This window comes from Herpailurus yagouaroundi, unplaced genomic scaffold (assembly GCF_014898765.1).
Source record: "Herpailurus yagouaroundi ecotype Mexico unplaced genomic scaffold, PumYag 29, whole genome shotgun sequence".
Classification (NCBI taxonomy): domain Eukaryota; kingdom Metazoa; phylum Chordata; class Mammalia; order Carnivora; family Felidae; genus Herpailurus; species Herpailurus yagouaroundi.
The window spans coordinates 94,429,771-94,443,958 of NW_024412377.1; the positions used below are offsets into that span (position 1 = coordinate 94,429,771).

At 37.4% G+C, this 14,188-nt stretch overlaps 1 protein-coding gene across 10 annotated transcripts in view; it reads right to left on the minus strand.

Annotated features, from left to right (window-relative positions):
• ATG10 (autophagy related 10) overlaps positions 1-14,188 on the minus strand; it is a 267,932-nt gene that overhangs the window by 198,311 nt on the left and 55,433 nt on the right. For all 10 annotated transcript variants that reach the window (XR_005782828.1, XR_005782863.1, XM_040449437.1 and 7 more), the window contains one exon: positions 968-1,075. Coding sequence is in view for 8 of the 10 variants with exons in the window: in XM_040449437.1 (XP_040305371.1) it covers positions 968-1,075 (108 nt within the window). In the remaining 2 variants the exon portion in view is untranslated. The remainder of the gene's footprint in view (positions 1-967; positions 1,076-14,188) is intronic.

Below are 14,188 nucleotides of genomic sequence, written 5' to 3' on the forward strand. Positions count from 1 at the left end.
GCATTTTACCAGAATGCTCAGAATTCCAAGCATTAGTATTTTCTTCCTTTGTGTTGAGGCAATTAGATCCCCATCAATACTATTTTAGAATTCAAGTACTTTACTTCAGAATGGGCTCTACAAAATTATGGTATATCCAAAGGATGAAATGCAATGAAGCCATTTAAAGAACTATGGAATTCTACATTTACTGACATGTAAAGAAGTCTATGATATATTACTTGTGCATTGAAAAAAAAAGAAAAGTATGTACATGTCTGTACGACAGAAAATTTGTGGAAAGATATTTATTATAATAGTGGCTACATCCAGTTAAAGGACATATGGCAGTTTTTGTACTCTTTACATATTTCTTGTTTACTTTTGCCATAGATATATAAAAATTTCTTTATTAACAATAACAATATAAGAAGGCTATTTGCATTTTGATAAAAATAAAATTGAAAGTATCCCAGAAAACCACTAAGCCATCAGCACCTTATTAAAATTTAATTTAGGAAGATTTTTAAGTCAAGGTTAAAGTGCCCTAAGGAATGAGACCCAGATCCAGCATAGTTTAAAAGGCATAGAGTTTTAAAGGGAAAAGAGTTAAAGGCAGACTAGGCAAAGAAGTCTCCAGCTATGTATTAATCAGCTAAGGGACATGTCTGTGTTGTCCTGGGAGGATTTCACTGGAGAAAAATCAATAGGCAATGGAAGTCGTCTGTGGTCTTCAGATCCAAGAGAAACCAAAAGGGTGAAGGCTCAGAGTCTGTAAGGACTCAGTAGATCTTTACACTACCACAATTCCTGCTTTCGATATTATAGAAGAAAATACTTCCTGACCAATGATATTCAATTTTTGCCTTATAGCAGGCCCAGGATCCAATGCCAGTTAATGTTTTCAAATATATGTTTAAGATTTAAATTGTTTCCTTTATACTTCAAAAAGACTGAAAAGGAGAATAAGACATATTAAACCACTTACCTCAATGGGTAGACATGTCTGTACACAGGCAGATGTTCCCGAATGTGACATCAGAGTCTCGGGTTTAATTTGAAAGTGTGTTTTGCACATGTAGCCTTCAGAAGAGTCCTGTGTTGCATCACCAAAGAATACATAAGAAAATGCCAATTATTTTAAGAATTCATTTTAAGCACTATAGTTTTCCATAAGTTTCAAACTGAGCAATAAAAAAACTAAATACATTCAAAGAAATGAGATAATATGGATAAAGAAATTCATCCAATAAACCCTGGACATAGTAGCTACTCATTGAATAGAAGTTTTAATCCTCTACCATTCTCACTTATTAATGATGTTTCCCCCTTCTCTTAGATCTCCCTGCTCCTTCCTAAGCAGTCCATAGCACATAAGTCATAGAGCAAAACTTCTGGTTGGCAGCTGTTAAAAAGCATTTAAACTTAAAGAAATATTTCATCACATATTAATATTGATTTCATGGCCTATATAAAAAGAGAAATTTAAGGAGAACTTGCAACAGATCTTGAAGTTAGAAGGGACCTTCCATTTTGACTTCTTGTTTAAGACAAGATCTCCATTAAACGTCACAGGGAAATAATTATGCAGCACTTGCCTGAGCACTTCCAGGAACCCACGCTTTACTCCCTTACATGACTACCGCCTCCATTTTTATACATAGTACATTGTTCACTGAGAAAGTATTATACTGCACTGAAATGTTTATCTTTAACCTTAACTCAATGGTTTCAATTCTGCTCTCCAGAGTCTAAACTCTTTTCTACAAAGCCATTCATTCTTTAAAACCTTGATGACAATACCACCATTTTCAAATGTTCCATGGGGAAGATGAGACTTCCAAGCCCTTTACCAATTTGTACTGCTAGCCTCTTTCTTATATTTGCTCTTAAATACAGTAATGGATAATGTTTATCTAATTGTGGTCAGTTCCATTTTTTTAAGCAAAATTTGGTTGAATTCAATAAGGTCCTGTATATGGGGCGCCTGGGTGGCTCAGTCGGTTGAGCGTCCGACTTCGGCTCAGGTCATGATCTCCCGGTCTGTGAGTTCAAGCCCCGCCTTGGGCTCTGTGCTGACAGCTCAGAGCCGGAGCCTGCTTCGGATTCTGTGTCTCCCTCTCTCTCTGCCCCTCCCCTGCTCATGCTCTGTCTCTCTCTGTCTCAAAAATAAATAAACATTTAAAAAAATTAAAAAAAAAAAGGTCCTGTATAAAAATGTTAACACCTCATGTACAAACATACCTACATATCAATGAATATTATTAATTCTCCACCAAACTATCATACTAACATTCACATTTTAACAGAAATAGTTATAAGTAATGAAGATGAGATTACTGATTCTGACGCAGCAGTTAAAATACAGAATAGCATTCCAACTAAAACAATTCATAATTCACTTAAATACTTTTACTAAGATTCAAAAATCCAGTTTTTATCTATAAAATAAGAAAAGAAAAAAAATTTTTTTTCTTTTTTTTCCTTTTTTTCAACTTTTTTTTTTTTTTTTTGGGGGGGGGGGACAGAGAGAGACAGAGCATGAACGGGGGAGGGGCAGAGAGAGGGAGACACAGAATCGGAAACAGGCTCCAGGCTCTGAGCCATCAGCCCAGAGCCCGACGCGGGGCTCGAACTCACGGACCGCGAGATCGTGACCTGGCTGAAGTCGGACGCTTAACCGACTGCGCCACCCAGGCGCCCCTAAGAAAAGAAAAATTTTATAGTACATTTTAATATTGCTTTTTTTTTTTTTAATTTTGTGTCATGCCAACAATGTAAGAGCATTGGATTTTAGGTACCTGAGCTAGTTTGAATAATGTCCCTTCTAAATTCATGTCCACCTAGAACCTGTAAATGTGACTTTATTTGGAAAACAGGGTCTATGCAAATGTAATAAAGTTAAGAGGAGGTCATACTGGAATAGGGTAGACCTGAATCCAATGCAACTGGCATCCTTACAAGAAGAGGGAAATTTGGTTACAGACACACAGATACACAGTGGAGAAGGCCACAGAAAAACACAGACAAAAACTGAAGTGGTGCATCTACAAACCAAAGAATGCCAACAGTTGCCACCAATCATCAGAAGCAAGAAGAGGCAAGGAAAGATTTTTCTCTAGAACTTTTAGAGGGAGTGTTGCCCTGCCAACATATTGCTTTTCAACTCCCAACCTCCAGAACCATAAGAGAATGTACTTGTTTTAAACCATTCAGTTCATAGTACTTTCTTATGGTAGCCCTAGGAAACTAATACAGGAACTATATTTTCTGAGAAATCTGGCGGCACCTTTACGATGCCTCCTGGTTGCCTGGGCTGACACTTTACCAGCACTCACAAAAGAATGCTGCTGTTTGGTCCTGATCAGCACCAGTTCTAATTGGCTGGATCCAACTTATTATGATTGGTTGATACCACTGCCACAGGTTGTTAAACATTTTGAATATCATTCCTCCCTGTAAAGTAAGCTATTAGGTATCCAATATAATCACCTTTTATTATTTCATTCAAGTTATACATTTTGTAGAATTAATCATTTTTTTTAATTCTAGTTCTGCATCATCTAAACGCAAAGTACTTCCCCGATATCCTTCTACCACTGAAATCTCTACATTTAGACAACATAAATGACATTTAATATTGGTTTAAATTGAGAAAGATATATGTAGTGAGTGTAGTTGTTGTTGCTGCTTTTTACATCAGGTATTTATTGCCCCATCTTCTGGAAGAGTAGTCAATTATCTTCTATGGAAGCATTCCCTACTTCCCTGTCAGTGTGGACATGGCCTCCCAACTATGAGAATGATCAAAGAACTCTGATCTGGCCAATAAGGACATCAGTCCTGCTGACCTCAGAAACTCAGACAGGCAGTCTACTCAGGGCCAATGAAAACAGTTCAGGACTTCAGTTAGGGGACGGGGAACGGTATTCTCTTTTCGACTGGATTTCAACCAGGAAGATGGGCAGCCTTGGCAGTGCTGGCAGCCATCAAGTAATTAAATGGAGCCTGAGAATGAAGCCAATGCAGAGGAAAGCAAAGCCACGAGATGCAGAAAGACCAGATCCTGATTACACTATTTACACCACCCATACTTAAAGTTAGTTCTACCCTCAAATTTTGCAATTACCCGGCTTTAAAAAGCCCCTCCTTGGCTTCACCCAACTTGGATTTGGCTTTCTGTCACTTGCAACTAAAATAATCTTTCTACAAAATGACCTATATTGTGTTTATTATGTTAAAACTAGATGAGTTTTCCTGCTGTTGAGAATGGGCCTCCTATAACCACAGAAAGAGGCTCCTAAATCATGAAATAGTTTGACTTGAATGACTAAACTAGATGGTTTTCTACTATATTGTATGATCACCCTCATTATACTAGATAATCAATAGTTGATTATATAAAAGATTTACCAAATACAGTAAAACCATAATGATACGTGTTTGTGAGACAGAAAGTACTGGCAGTCTGCAATTTAAAAATAATCTAGCTATAGAGGGAACAAAAAAAAAAAACCCTTTAGACATTCAGAGAAGAGTTAGAACTGAACTGTGTGTACTGAATCTGATTCATCAAATGAAGGTAACTATTCTGTTTCATGAGGGCTGATCATACAACCTCTTCCTACGGCAAATTCTAATACAAGGCAAAATACATCTCCTTTGACACCAAGAGGTTAAGTCAAAAATTCCTATACACCTGTGTTATAAAATCTAAATGTATTATCTGATCTCTTAGCCAATGAATTAAGATAGAGAGATGTGTCATTTTTAATATTACTTGTAATTTAAGGGATGTTGTTTCTATTGTGGGTACTTTCTGATACTACTTATTGGTGTCTATAAGGAGATACATGGGATTTTTGACACAGCCTATATATACGGTAAATTTCTTTTCAGTATCAATCTCTTAACAGTCAACATTAGCCTTGAAAAATTAAATATAGAAAAAAAAGTTTATAGAATATTAGCTTCCTTTCAAACATTTACTTTCATAGAAGTAAATGTTCTCCTATGCTGTTTTAAGGCAGAAAAATATGTTCTCCTCTTCACTGTTGAAGGTTGCTTTTGTAGAGACAAGCAAACATAAAAGCATGAGGAACTGCCCCCTGAGCTAGTACTACAGTCTGTCTGGCCCAATAAATGATAATTAACTCAAATCTCAACTGACTTTCCTGGTAGACACTCAACTCTAACTTCCTTGCATTCGCTCTGTAGTTATGATAGCTTACAGTTCAATGTCAAGTTTTCTTTAATTTTTTTTTTTTTAAACGTTTATTTATGTTTGAGACAGAGAGAGACAGAGCATGAGCAGGGGAGGGCCAGAGAAAGAGGAAGACACAGAATCCGAAGCAGGCTCCAGGCTCTGAGCGGTCAGCACAGAGCCCGACGCGGGGCTCAAACTCACAGACTGTGAGATCAGGACCTGAGCCGAAGTCGGACGCTTAACCGACTGAGCCACCCAGGCGCCCCTTTCTTTAATTTTTTAACATGTGTTAGTTTTATTTTCCCTAAGCAATCCAAAGTTAAGACTAGGCCCAGCCCCTGGGGAAGAAAGGGTCCTAACTACAGAGTCTGCTTGCACATAAAACACTGGTTCCTTGTCTCCACGGAGTCTGAAAACACTCTGGACCAGAACAGGAGAAGGCAGGAACAAAGGAAACCGTGCAGTTTATCCAACTCAACCCTATCGTGTTAGAGATTAGAGGATGAAGGACTTAAGTACTTTTAAGAGATCTGTCTTACAACTAATTGGGGGAGCCACTGGAACTGGAAAACAGGCCATATGACCCCAGTGCTCTCCATACCACACTAAGCAATTCTGCCAGAGATTAGCATCATGGTAGAAACATGCTTACTGACTGTTGTGGAGTGGTGAAAGCCCAAACTTTGCACACTGAGTAACAAGCTGAAGCACTCAAGGGTGATCTGGGAACCAGGAGCCTCCTTGTCATCTGGGAGCTTGTTAGACACACAGAATCTCAAGCTTTGCTCGGGAACCTCTGAATCAGAATCTGTATGTAACAGGATCCCAGATAATTTGTGTGCACTTTTGGAGGCACTGAGGCAACATGTACTGCAATCCCTGATTCAAAGGGATTGCAGACTGATTACATTAAACAATGGTTCTCAACCTTAGCTGGGGTTCCCAGTCACAACTTTCCTGTAGTCTGTAATGCAGCATCCAGGATTGAGAATTACTTCACTTAATTCATTCAAGTTCCCATTTGGAACTCTAAGAACAGAGTCAACCAAGTAATCTGTAGCTGTCTCAAGGGAAATGGCCAGAAACAACTCCCAACCTTTAGGAATAGTATGCTCACTTGGAGCTCTCCATATACTAAACTGGCCTCTGCGAACACTCATCTTGAGCTGTGACAGTGCTGAGACTGCTTTTTAAGTGGTCTTTACTACTACCTCAAACCTTACTTTCTGGCAATTTGCCCAGCCTTAACCTAGGCCTCTGTAACTGCCATTAATCTCATAACTTAAAACTGTCACTGTCCTGTATCTAACTACACTTCAGCCATCAGAGCTCCGTGCTGCCCATCTGCCACAAAGCAGGTTGCTTCATTCCATCACTGCAGAAGAGAAACTAATAGAATGTGTCCAGGTGCTGTAAGCCAAACACCAATTAAAAAGAGAACACTTCCTCTGCACAGTCAAAACTCAAGTTATCTCCACAGAATGCCCTTCACTTTATACCAAAATAGGGAATAAAGACTTAAATGAGAAAAAACAATGCCATAAATGTGCTAGATGAAAACACTAGAAAATATATGTAAATGATTTTATATTTGTATGTTTATATATATATGTATATATAAAGATATTTTAAAAATAGACAAAAACTTCACAGTCATAATAAAATATTGATAATTTCCACTCCACAGAAAAAAAAACCTAACACCATAAAGTCAAAAGACAAACATCAAAATATGAAAAATAGATTTGCAGCCATATCATAGAAAAGGACTAATAATGTCAATATATAAATAGCTTTAATTTCTACAATGTATTGACAGTTCCAATAAACCAATAAGAAAAAGACCAGCAACTCAATAGGAAAATGAGTAAAGGATATAAACAGTTCACTGCAGAGGAAGTACATAGGGATATTAACCATGTAAAAATAGGTTTAATGTTTCCCATAAGATAAATGCAAATTAAAACTGTGTGATACCATTTTTTTACCTATCAGATTGGCAAAGATAAAAAAAAGCATGAAAATATAGCGGGTAGATAAAGATATAAATAAAATGGTAGACACTGTCCTATGTTGCCAGGGCAGGGTAAATTAGTATAATCTCCTCAGGAACAAGTTGGCAATACCTATACACATTAATAATGCACGTGTCTTCCACCCAGAAATGCATCTTACAAATAGAGTTGCACATGTAGGAAACAGAATTCATGGAATGATACATATAAAGTATTGCTTCAACAGCATAAAATTGGATATAACCTAAATGCCTATCAGTGAGTTAAATAACATTGTGGTATATCCAAATAATGGAATGTTATGTAGCCATAAAAATTGAGTAAGTTCTACAAGCAGTGATATGGAGTAATAACTAAAATAGATCATTAAGGGGAAAAATGTGCAGAACAGTATGCGTGTGTGTATATTATGTCATCATTTGTTTAAATACAAATGCATACGCTTTTGTGTGTACTGAATATATCTGGAAGGACACCCAAGACACTGGTATCAGTGGTGACCTCTGAAAGTGTGGGTGAAGAGGGTGGTAGGGTTAGGAAGGAAACTTACTTTTTTAGTATACAAAGCCTTCTGAGCCTATAAGTAACAAATACTTCATTGATTGTTAAACAAATCCTTCATTGATTGTCCTTTGAACATATGTCTCCAGGCTATCACACTGCTGTAATAAATCCCAATCTTGAACTTCTAGGGAGAAAATGTCTTGGAAGCTGTATAGAAAGCTATAGAGACAAGTTTTCTAGTGTGGTTCTGATTGTGTATTGGAAGGGGATCTAAAGATTTCTTAACAGAACATGTTTGTGTCTGCTTTCTCACAAGTTGCCATGGGCTATGCCACCCAGAGAGCTGTTATGCCTTTTGGAATCCAGCTATCCAAATAATTATAGGGCTTCTGTTGTTGAATTTTAATAAGGTTTTAATGGTCTCTAGAAAAACACTGCTATCTAAAAAAAAAAAGAAAAAGAAAAAGGAAAAAAAAAGGTGGTTACCTAAGGACCTCAGCTCTGCTTTGTAGTAGTCTTGCACATAGGACTCAAACTCAAGTTAACAGCCCAGAATGGCAAGGTTGCTGGGGAGGAATTAAGGGATGCAGAAGTTTCTAGGTCACTGCCAACACTGATCAAACAGTCCCTTCAGGGTCAGTGGAACCCTGAATAACAGGCCAAACCTAGGCCACAAATCTCAGGTGGTTATTCTGTCCTTCTGTAAGAGATCAAATCAATACTACCAGTAGCTGCCTATAGCTGATTAATCTAAGGGGTGAAAAAAGAAAGTAAAAACTGCCTCTGGAAAACAAAGATTATACTGGGTAGATCAGATGTTAAACTAGTACCTGTCCATTTTTTAAAAAGCCAAAGTTGGGGCGCCTGGGTGGCGCAGTCGGTTAAGCGTCTGACTTCAACCAGGTCACGATCTCACGGTCTGTGAGTTCGAGCCCCGCGTCGGGCTCTGGGCTGATGGCTCAGAGCCTGGAGCCTGTTTCCGATTCTGTGTCTCCCTCTCTCTCTGCCCCTCGCCCATTCATGCTCTGTCTCTCTCTGTCCCAAAAATAAATAAACGTTGAAAAAAAAAATTAAAAAAAAATAATAATAAATAAAAAAATAAAAAGCCAAAGTTGGTGTAGGAAAGTAGTTAAGGATTTAGAGATCCTCCAGAACACAATTCTAAAAATGTTAATGTGTCCCCACCTCGTGCCCACCCCTCACACCCACCCAATCTTACTAACTCTGGTTCCAATTTCTGATATCATTATACCTTCCAAATGCATTTGGAATGCATTTCCAAAAATTTCAAAAGACCAAAAACTCAAGAAACCAAAACCCAAAAGTAAAAATGAGGATATAACATATTTCAGCTTTGAAAAAAAGCTTTGTACATCTCTAATTTTCCCTGGTCTTTTAGTATTTTGGAGTTTATTCAACATAACACAGTAATTTATTAAATAATCTACCCTTACCTCAAAACTTTCTAGGGCAGAGGATTGGAAGCTGGGGCTGTCCTTGTGGGGGAAAAAAAAATTCTGGCTGGGTCCCATCCAATATAGGCTGATACCTCCTTGCTTCACCATTTTCACAACACAACCCATAATTATTGCTTTTTTCTGTTTGACCTAACGTGTGAATGCCTACTGAACATATTTGTTCATTCGCTGGAAATCAAACAACAAAACACACGTGACCACAGGCCCTTGACTGGAGACTCTCTGATTCTTCCCAATTAAAAGAGCTTTCTTAAGCAAGGCCAAGGTATGAAAAGAAAAGATAATCTGTAGGAGTTTGACTGAAATATTCTCTCCAAGGCAGCAGCATATCAGTGGGTTATACTGCCTTCTATCACAATACCTAGTTCAGCAGTGAATCTTGCCTACATTAGCACACTCACTATATACTTTTATTAGATTTAAATTCTAATCCATCTATAAACAAGACAAAGAGAAATAATTACATTATTATTAAATATAATAAACAAAATCTAAATATTATAAATCTTGATGATATAAAAATAATAATATAATTTAAAAAACAGAAGTAGAACAGGAAGGAATGTGGGAGATAGTATAAGCACATTTAATTCCTCATCTATCACAACAGGAATCAATTTTTATTGTCCAAAGATGAGAAATCAGGAAGCAGATGTACATTATTTAAGGTTAAAGGGATAACTATGAAAATAACACAGATGTTCAATAACTCACAACAAAAGATGCCATGATATAATATTAGGTGGAAAAAGTAAGTTACAGAACAATGATCCCATTTACATAAATATATTATAAGTGTGCATTCATATATTTATATTTACATAGAAAACAAACTACATATCTGAAACAGAGGAAAGAAAATATTTTCTTCTGTATTTTATATATCTATGTATTATAAAAGCTTTTACAGTGACCATGTACTGTTTTTCCTTGTAAAAATTAAAACAAATAAAGTAAAATAAAGATCCAACCCATGTAAGAAAACACTATTCTAGGAAGACTAAATAAGGAAAGTTTTAAACTTTCCTTCCACTCTGAAATCAAAATTATTCTAAAAACCACAAATGTTTTTACATATACTAATTTTTGTTTTTCTCTCCTTTTTAAAAAAATTTTTTTTTTAACGTTTATTTATTTTTTTGGGACAGAGAGAGACAGAGCATGAACGGGGGAGGGGCAGAGAGAGAGGGAGACACAGAATCAGAAACAGGGTCCAGGCTCTGAGCCATCAGCCCAGAGCCCGACGCGGGGCTCGAACTCACTGACCGCGAGATCGTGACCTGGCTGAAGTCGGACGCTTAACCGACTGCGCCACCCAGGCGCCCCTCTCCTTTTTAAACTAACCCTCTAGTTGGTAAACCAAAACAAGGTCAATACTTCTTTCCTAGAATTCTAGCATATCTTTGGCAAACATCTTTTTGGCTACTTAAAATTCCAATTTTAAGGGTCTTCAATTCTTTGTTTCATTCAATGAAGACATACCGAGAGGCCTGTCACTCTGCTCATTTGCCTAAGAAGTTGGTTTTCTACAGCTCTGCTCCCTTTTCCTGGCAGGACTCTCAGACCTGCCAAGTCCCCCCTCTTTTCACCCCCAGCCCATTCCTGACTTCGCAGATGAGCAGGAGAACACACTACCCGCCCCTTCCCCAAATGCAGGTCAAACACAGAAAAGCACACTGGCCCCAAGAAAAAAAAGGCAAAAGAAACCAGCTACTTGTCAGACCAGAAAAGGTTACTGAACCAATTTAGTGACCTTATCTGATGGAAGCATGCATTTTTGTGTTCACACAGACCTACACAGCCTGCTTATTTCACACACGTTTTTAGACAATGATTACAGTTTAAAGGATGCTAAATCCCTTCTCTTTCTTGGAGCCAAAGCACCAAAAAGTAACTTTATATCACATCAGTTCCATTTTCCTTTTTAACACTTTCAACAGGTATCTGTACAATGTTAAGTTTCACTATAAAGCATTTTGTGGGATTTCAGTCTCTTTTTCTTCTTTTGCTTTCTTAATAATGTTTGCAGGTTTTCCAACTTAGCCATTTGGAGTTTTCAATTTTCAGTTCATAGATATGGGACCTCCATCTGTGCCTCATACTTTTTTTATATTAAACAATTTGGTTTTGCCTCCTAGAGCATTCCGGCTTATCTGTGCCCAAGGAATGGCCAACAGCTACTATAAGTGATTAGAGGGGATGTGGGAAACCTGGTGCAGAAAAATATTTTTTTTCCTCTTTGCTTCTACTTCCAATTTAACTTTATAGAGATTTACCATATTTTGTTCACTCTAGTTGAAATCTTCTTAAAGTTTTGTCATTGCTTTTCTAATATCATAGAATAAAAAACAAACATAGAAATGACACAGGTTCTGACTTTCCCTGTCTTGATTTCTAGATTTAAATTTACTCCAAATCTGATTTCTTTCATAAATAATTTCTGTTTTATAACATTATCTCTTCTAAGCAAACCATTCAAGAGAATTAAGAGTACTGAAGTTATTTTATACTGAAAAGTAAACTGAAAGAAATGTGATAGTCTGACACTAGAAAATTATCAGGGTAGCAAGTTGTCACTTTGATTTCAAAGCATTATTCTTGCAAAGCAGTACAAACAATTTGTTAACTTTACTAGTTTCTCACAAAATAAAATGTGCCTGACCTTAAGCAGTTTAACTCAGAGAAGGCTCCTGCTGTGAGGGTGGGAGGAAGAGAAAGGGAAAGTGAGAAAGGTCTTCCTTTTGTATAGGTGCCATACAAAGTACTGCAAAATGGGTAGCTTAAAACTAGAGATATGTATTATTCTCTCACCATTCTGAAACTGGGGGCTTGACGTCCAAAATCAAGGTGTTGGCACAGCCATGCTCTCTCTTTAGGCTCTAGGGGGAGAATCCTCCCTTGACTTTTCCTAGGTTTTGATTGTTGCCAACCTGCAGATGCATCACCCCAACCTCTGCTTCTGTTTTCATGAGGTCTTCTCCCTGGTGTGTCTGTATCTGTATGTCCAAATTTCCCTGTTCTTATAAGGACACCAGTCATAATGTACTTAGCACTCTAATCCAGTATAGCCTCATCTTAACTTGATTACAACTGCAAAGACCCTATTTCCAAATAAAGTCACATGCACAGGTTCTGGGTGGACATGAATTTGGGGGGACACTATTCAACTCAGTATAGATAGCAAAGCAGAAAAAGGTGAGTGAAAGGCAGTCACACAGCTGCTGCACAGAACACAGAGGCAGCTTGCCCAGAAGAACAGCCAAGGTAGGACAGAGTCAATGGTTAGTACTTCAGAAGCTGTTCCAACCTGAGCACAATAAGCCAGATTCTCACGGCTACTGCTGAAAACCAAAAGGGTTTTGACCAATCATAGGGAAGAAGATACTGACAGCTTTTAGAGAAGGCTGCACAGTACTAGTACAATCACTGCTTTTTATCCATGAGGCCTGAATACTGTGAGATTGAAGACTTTACTAAAATCATTCTACTTGCCAAAAAGAGCATTCAATATCCACTAATTGGATCAATATCAGGAATGTGGCAAACTCACACTGACAGAAAAGAGGGAAGAGGAAGAAAAAGAGGGAAGATGTTATCCTCTCAGTCTTTTTTATTAATGTAACAAAAGTTTCCTGACATATTTCCCAGAATGAGTCACAATCTCTGCCCTCATAGTCATCTCCATTCCAAGCCTGTGCATGTTTAAAGCTTTTCTACTGAATGCCCTCTCCTTCTGTATCTTCTATCAGAACTCCTGCTTCCCAGAGCATGACATGAGCAAATCTCAGAAGAAGAAGGAAGTCTGTTGCCTCTGTATCAAGGCAAGAGCTGTGTGAAAGCTGGGCCAACACAATAGCCCACAATGCTACAAATCTTAGGGAGACATCCTTTAATACCTCTTCTTCATTTCCATGAGTTAATCATGTTCTCCCACTGCTCTGCTGCCAATCTTGGTTTGGAAACAGAACAGTTGAACTGATGATCATATATATCTGATAATATCTTAGGTTAAAATCTATACTTATTAAATGTAAATGTTTCATATAATGGCAATACACACTAGTATCCTTCAAGAAGTTTTGCATTCTTCTGTTTCTTTAGTAGTTCTATAGAATGGAGACTAGATTTACCCTCCCATCTTAAGCAACTAGAAAGCTAAACAAAAAAACATGAAACCAGAATTTTCAGATATTGGGACACAGGCAGTGCAGGACAGTAATCTCTAAGAGATTGGAAATATACAAGGTGAGGTCTACAAGTGTCCCAACTCATTGTCTGGAGAAAGTTCTTATAAAAGAAAAGATAAAATGGCAGACGGTTCCATGGTGTGCTTAAATAATCTAAAGAATCAACAGAAAAAGTAATAAAAATAAATAAGAGAATTTCAGAGAGTGTCCAGGAAGATCAACATATAAAAACAATAATTTTAGGGGCACCTGGGTGGCTCAGTTGGTTAAGCATCCTGCTTAGGTCATGATCTTGCACTGACAACAAGGAGCCTGCTTGGGATTTTCTCTTTCTCTTTCTCTCTCTGCCCCTCCTCACTTATACTCTCCCTCTCTCACTCTCTGTCTCTCTCCCCCTCCCTCCCTCTCAAAATAACTAAACTTAGAAGAAAATTTTAAAAACCAATAATTTTACAAATATAGTAGTAATCAATTAAAATCATGAAGATAAAATACACCATTCCCAATATGAACAAAAACATGTCAAATACCCAGGAATATATGTATCATGTCAGGAAAACTCTACAACTTTACTGTAGACCATGAAAAAAATCCCAACGAGTTTTTTATGAAACTTGTAAAATGATTCTAAAATTTATGTTTAAAAAATGCACAGGGTAGTTGATTTTTTTTTAAAGAACAATGAATGGTATATTTATCAGTTATCAAAATCAACTAAAGGGCACTAGTAATAATTAAAATCTATGTAATTGTGACAGACAAGTAAAATAGATCAAGGATTAGAATATGGAGTGCAGAAGTAGACTCATATGTTGGAAT